Genomic DNA, 6,479 nt, shown 5'->3' on the forward strand with positions numbered 1-6,479 from the left:
ACAGATTTTCAGAGACTGAGATCAACAGGATATGAATTTCAACCAAAGTTTTCCAATGCACAAGAAAACAAACTACAGTGAATGAGTCAGCATAAACAATAACAAATCTAAATCCCAGGATTCTCAGCTGTTACAAGGACCTTATACAAAGTATATAATAACTTAATGAGCACTTACACAAGAGACTCTCAAAAATTAACAAGCTCTTTGGGTGGTGCCTGTGGCTCAAAGGAGTAGGGCGTGGGTCCCATATGCCAGAGGTGGCAGGTTCAAACCCAGCTCCAGCCAAAAACTGCAAAAAAAAAAAAAAAAAAAAATTAACAAGCTCTTTTGAAAAATCAGATGGAATTCATAGGAATTAAAAAATATAAAATTATGATATAAGAAAACCTCAATGTGTGAGCAAATGAAATACTGCTGAAGAAAGACTTAGTGAACTGGATACAGATGTGAAGCAGTTTATATGGATCTATACCAAAGTATAAAACAGAATAACTGATACAGAGAAAATAAGGAGAGCTTAAGGAATATTGAAGATAAAAGTAAAAGATCTAGCATACATCTAAACAGAGCCTCAGAAGAAGAGAACAATAATAATAAAGACAATATTTGAAGAGTTAATGGTTGAAAAATTTTAAGAATTTATGAAAGACACGAGTCCTCAGACACATTGAGCACATCTTATACCAAGTAGGGTAAATACAAAGAAATCTACCTCTGGATAAAACGAGGTGAAATTGAAGAGACTTAAAAACAAAGGTATTTTTTTCCCAGGACTTCAAATAAACATAATTTATTAATTTTACACTTGGGTATTTCACACATATGTAGGAAATATGAAAGCTATTTAGAGTACCTTCATAATTTGGTGTTGAATGTTACAAATTTTATTTTAAAATAGCTCAACAAAACTCATCTCGCATTTTAATATTTTAAAATAAAATCCATTATATCAAAATTTTGAGTGATCAGAAAGTTGTAAAAACCATGATTCAAGCCAATCATTTTATGCTTAGAGATTTGGTGGGTGAACATGATTTCATTTGTCTGTGAAGAATTTACTGGGGTCCCTTCTGGTTTTTTCAAGGCTTTCAAAAGTGATCATTCCTCTTGGCAGCTGCAACTTATTCTTTTCTGTTTCTAGTAAGTCCTCAGCTTCACTTTTCATTCTTTCTAGAAGGTTCCATGGCCCAAGTCATACTGGTAGGTGAAAATAAAGGTTTATGGAACAATAGGGAAGAGGAAGGCTGGCTTTTTACTTTTTATTGCTCTAGCTGTTAAAAAGTTGGCTGTAATGCCAAAAAAGTTCCAAAATATTTGAGGAATTCTGGAGACCAAGCAATCTGCATGTCCGTCCGTCTGTCCTCATTTCATTCTCCATCATTAGTTGTCTTTCCAGCTGAAGTCGAGCATTCATAAGCATGAACTCTTCTTGATTTTTCATGTTTTCACTCATAGATTTTGAAACTATAAACCCCATCTTGACCTTTTTCTGGGACTTGCCCTCTTCAGTCTGGACTTTTACTTTGGGTGTGTTAGAGGAAACTCCCAGAAAGATAGGTCAAAGGTAGAAACTAAGCAGGAAGAAGAGTTTCCCTCTGGGAAACCACACTGGCAGTGGGTGGCAACGGTGCTGTCACAGAGAATCGCCGCAGAGGCCTCCAGACGCCGGTTCAAAGACAAAGGGATTATAGTCCCAGAGAACTACCGTAAGATCAATCATAGACTTCTCTACGGTAATCAAGGAGCCCAAAAGATAAGGAGGCATAGCTCTCAAGTGCTAAGAAAGACTAATTATACAGTTAAAATGGTAAACTCAGCAATATCATCTTTCAAGTCCAAAGTCAAAAGAAACAATATTTTCAGATAAATAAAAACTGAAATGGTTCACCACCTATACTTGAGGAATGTTCTAAAAAATGCTTCGGAAGAAGGAAATGAATCTGGAAAGAAAGTCTAGAAAAAGAACAAGCAAAGAAAGTGATGGGTATGTAAGTAAATCTAACAGAGACGTAATAAAATGGATAATGATGATGTCTAATTTGTGGTGGTTTAATAACAAGAAACAAGCTAAAATAAAAGAAAATAACATATATGCATAAGTTAGGAGATGGATGGTGAGAGTTAATGTTCTAGGATTCTGTCAGTTGAAGGTTTCAGATATTCTTTGTAGGTTTTGTTAAATATGTGTGGTAAAATGGTAAGTGTAGCCAGAAAGAATGGAATAGATGTATAATTTCACACCAGGTAGACGGTAAAATCATATAGGAGAGAACTCAAGAGAGGTCGTGTCATCAAATAAATAAAATCAACCAGACTTGTAATCATGAGATCTTTGCAGAATATTCCAATATTAAAATTGAGTTGGGGAGGGAATGATGCTGGCAGGAAGGAGGAGGAGGAGGGATCAAAGATGCTAGGGATTTGGGGTGGTGGAAGAGAAAGACAGGAAAGCTTTTACAGTAGAGATACAGAAAGGTGAAGGAGCCAGGTCAGCCCCAGTGATGGGGCAGAGGCAGGAGGCAGAGCCATCCCAGCTGACTGAGGCTGAGGGGCAAGTGGGATGCCCATACTGCTGTCCATCCAATCAGGTGTGTGTTCTGTGTCTCCCAGAATTCTGCATCCTGGCCCCAGCCTGGCTTGGCCAGAGCAGCTAAAGCAGTGATTCTCAACCTTCCTAATGCTGCAACCCTTTAATACAGTTCCTCGTGTTGTGGTGACCCCCAACCATAACATTATTTTTGTTGCCACTTCATAACAGTAATTTTGCTACTGTTATGAATCATAATGTAAATATCTGATATGCAGCATGGTCTTAGGTGACCCAAAGGGGTCACAATCCACAGATTGAGAACCGCTGAGCTAAAGGGAAGGAGGCAGGAAGAGATGATGGGAGAAATATGGGACATCGCCCCAGGCAGCACCCAGGACAGCTACCCTGCCTCAACCTGCTTATCCTGGAAAGGAAGCTGAGACAGAAGCCAGAAGGCATCTGGCTGCTGGCACAGGCCTTCAAGGAAAGACCCAGACACAGAGAGTTGGAAATTGGAGAGTAACAGTGTACAAGATGGGCCCCAGAAACATAGGGAAATATGCCCCAGCACAAGTACCTCTGTGGTTAAACCACTGCCTCTTTGCCTCCCCATACAAATGTTAGGGAACCACTTCTGGGCACTGCATGCCCAAGAGTTCCCTTCAGCCACTTAAAAGTGTTAACTTTAATTAAACAGGAAACTACATAAACCAGGACAGGGTTAGAGGGATATAGATTCAAAGGGACCTAATGTTTGCTATTAATAACAGCTAGCACACATGCACCGCTTCCTCCACCACAGGCACTCCTCCAAGTGCTGACAGCAATGATCTTATTTAATCTTCTTGTGCCCAAGATCCCACGGCCAATTAGAGGCAGAGCTGGTTGACAACCAGACAACTGGTTGCAGGGTCTTCATTCTCTAATACTATGCTGCTTTCTGAATGGTCAGAGGATAATTTGCCTGAGCAGATTGAATTCAAGGTTGGTACTACACATGGAATGTATGTGTTCCCCTAAAATTCAAATGTTGAAGTCTGATCCCTGGTATGATGGGGTTTGAGGTGAGGACTTTGGTAGATAACTAGGTCATGAGTGTGGCCCCCTCACGAGTGAGACGAGTGATCTTCTAAGAAGAGACACAGAGAGAGAATCTGTCTCCACTATGTGAAGACAGCAAAGCAGAAAAGGGGGACATCACATTCCCAGATGCTTCAGAGTCAGCCTGACCAGCCTGATACCTCGATTTCAGGCTGTTAGCAACAACCAAACCACAATTACAGACTTCTGGTCACCTGCACTATGTTGGTGACCACCTGGTCCATGGGATTTGTTAAGACAAATCCACCTGGTCCATGGGAGCCTGAGTTAAGACAGTTGGGAAATGAGGGGTTGTCTTCAGATATCCGAATGGCTTTCTGTAGAAGAAAGGTAAATTTTATTCTTTAAGGACTGAAGAGATTAGAACTAGGAAAGTGATTTTTTTTTCAGCCTATTTTGTAATAGACAGAGTTCCCCATAGAGGAAAGGTGCTTTTGCAGAGGGTGCTAAGTTCTTGGTCACTAGAAATTAGATGCACTTGGTGTTAGGAATCTGGAGAGAATTGAAGCACTGAGTGTGTGTTGAATGACACGCTCTAGAAAGTCTCTCCCAGCTCTTAAGTTTTTAGAACCATGGGGGTCAGGGATAAGAAGTCAGAGCTCAGCTGGATGTGGAGAATTCTTACCTTACATAATAGCTGCACTCTGCACTTACTTTGCTTCAGCCAGAATTTGCATTTGTATATTTTAAGACTCTACACACCTGGACACCTGACCTTCAGAGGTCAGCTTAGGCATCACTTCCTGCAGGATGTGTCCCTCCCTCAACTCTAACACCAGCGTAGGTGCCCCCATCGCCGCCCCCCCCCCTTTCCCCAACCTTTCCGCTCCTCATACTACAGTGAAGTGTCTGTTTTCTCAACCTGTATTAATTTGCCAGGGCTGCTGCAGCAAGTTACCACAAAAAACAGGAACGTATTTTCTCCTGGTTCTCAGGTCTAACAGCCTGAAATTGAGGCATCAGGCGGGTCAGGCTGACTCTGAAGCATCTGGGAAAAATTCTTCCTCTCCTCTTCCTGGCTTCTGATGGTGGCTGGCAAGATTTGGAGTTTCTTGTTTTGAGGTTATATCATTCAAATTTCTGCCTTTATCTTCACGTGACCCTCTCCCCTCTGTGTCATTGTCCTTTTTTTTTTTTTTTTTTTTTTTTTTTTTCATACTGCTTTAACTCAGTGAGTAGGGCTTAAAATATTTTTTCCATTTTTTTGTTTGTTTTTTTGAGACAGAGTTTTACTATGTAGCCCTCAGTAGAGTGCTATGGGATCACAGCTCACAGCAACCTCAAACTCCTGGGCTTAAGTGATTCTCTTGCCTCAGCCTCTCAAGTAGTTGGGACTACAGGTACCCTCCACAATATCCAGCTATTTTTTGTTGCATTTTTCATTGTTGTTTAGCTGGTCCAGGCTGAGTTTGAACCTGCCAGCCTCAGGGAATGTGGCTGGCGCTGTAACCACTGTGCTACTGGAGCCAAGCCCCTCCCCCCTCTTATAAGAATGTCAGTAATATGGTGTTCAGGACTCACTTTAATTCAGTGAGTGACCTCATCTTAATGTAAGTAACCACATCTTTGATAATCTTATTTCCAAGTAATATTATATTTCAAGGTACCACGGATTAGAACTTCAATATATCTTGTGGGTAGACATAATTCAATCTTATTTCCAAGTAAGATTATATTCCAAGGTACCATGGATTAGAACTTCAATATATCTTTTGGGTAGACATAATTCAATTTAGTAATTTAAATCATTAAATGACAAGCATCTATCCAGTGCTTGTCATTATTCACAGGAATCTGACCTCCCACATGCCCCAACCTCCCATACTCACTAGACTGTGGGTTCTTTGAACATTGTACCTTAATTCCACATAGTTTATTAAGTCTATTATGAACTATGCTCTGTTCTGGGCACTGAGGACAACTGACACTCAAGGTCCTTACCCTTGATAGAATATCTATTCCACATGGAAGCAGATCGTAAAAAGTGGCCATTCAGTGTGGAAGCCACATGCTAAGAGTGTGTGTGTGTCTGGATACACACACACATGTGCAAGAGTTCACCCTTATCCAGTTTTGCTTTCTGAGGTTTCAGTTAGTCATGGCTAAGGTCCAAATATATTACATGGAAAATTCCAGAAATAAAAATTTCTAAGATTTAAATGGCACTCTATTCTGTTCTGAGCAGCATGATGAAATCTTCCTCAGTCCCAGCTCTATACTGCCCAGGACATAAATCCTTCGTCTCAGAGATCCACACTTTCTGCCACCTGCCTGTTACTCACTGAACAGCCATCCTGGTTACTAGATCCACAGGATCACAGTGCATCTGTTCATGTCACACTGACGTGACTGCACAACAGCCTGGAAGTGCAAGGCTATGATGGTTGCAATTAAAATATGCAAAAAAAAATAATAACAAAACTGTGAACTATTTCCTTGAAGTGAAAAGGTCAAAGTGTTTTACTTAATAAGGAAAGGGGGAAAAAAATCATACATTGAGCTCGGTAATATCTACAGTAAGAACAAATCTTATATCTATGAAATTGTGAAGAAGGAAAATATTCATGCCGGTTTTGCTGTCCTATCTCAAATTACAAAAGTTACAACCACAGTGCCTGGTAAGTGCTTAGAGAAGATAGAAAAGGCATTAAACTTGTGGCAAAAGACATATACAGAGACATGTTCTATTGATGGTGATCAAGTCTGGGACTCTCTGGAGTTTCAGGCATCCCCTGGAGATCTGGGAACAAGTCCCCAAGAATAGGGGTGGTGACTGTACGTGCATATACAGTCACTTAATATATATTTGATGAAGGGATATTAGCTGGAACAGTAAAAAAAAAAA

General features: G+C 40.4%; 1 protein-coding gene and 1 pseudogene across 1 annotated transcript in view; one reads left to right on the forward strand and one right to left on the reverse strand.

Annotated features, from left to right (window-relative positions):
* Positions 1–1,039: 1,039 nt before the first annotated feature.
* On the reverse strand, positions 1,040–1,613 carry LOC100957454 (annotated as a pseudogene).
* A 1,850-nt stretch (positions 1,614–3,463) lies between these two features.
* Positions 3,464–6,479, forward strand: part of CUNH11orf53 (chromosome unknown C11orf53 homolog) — a 9,615-nt gene continuing 6,599 nt past the window's right edge. The window contains exon 1 of the mRNA XM_012808156.2: positions 3,464–3,517. Within this exon, the coding sequence (XP_012663610.2) occupies positions 3,464–3,517 (54 nt within the window). The remainder of the gene's footprint in view (positions 3,518–6,479) is intronic.

This window comes from Otolemur garnettii, unplaced genomic scaffold (genome assembly GCF_000181295.1).
Source record: "Otolemur garnettii isolate 467f Iridium unplaced genomic scaffold, OtoGar3 scaffold00086, whole genome shotgun sequence".
Taxonomy (NCBI): domain Eukaryota; kingdom Metazoa; phylum Chordata; class Mammalia; order Primates; family Galagidae; genus Otolemur; species Otolemur garnettii.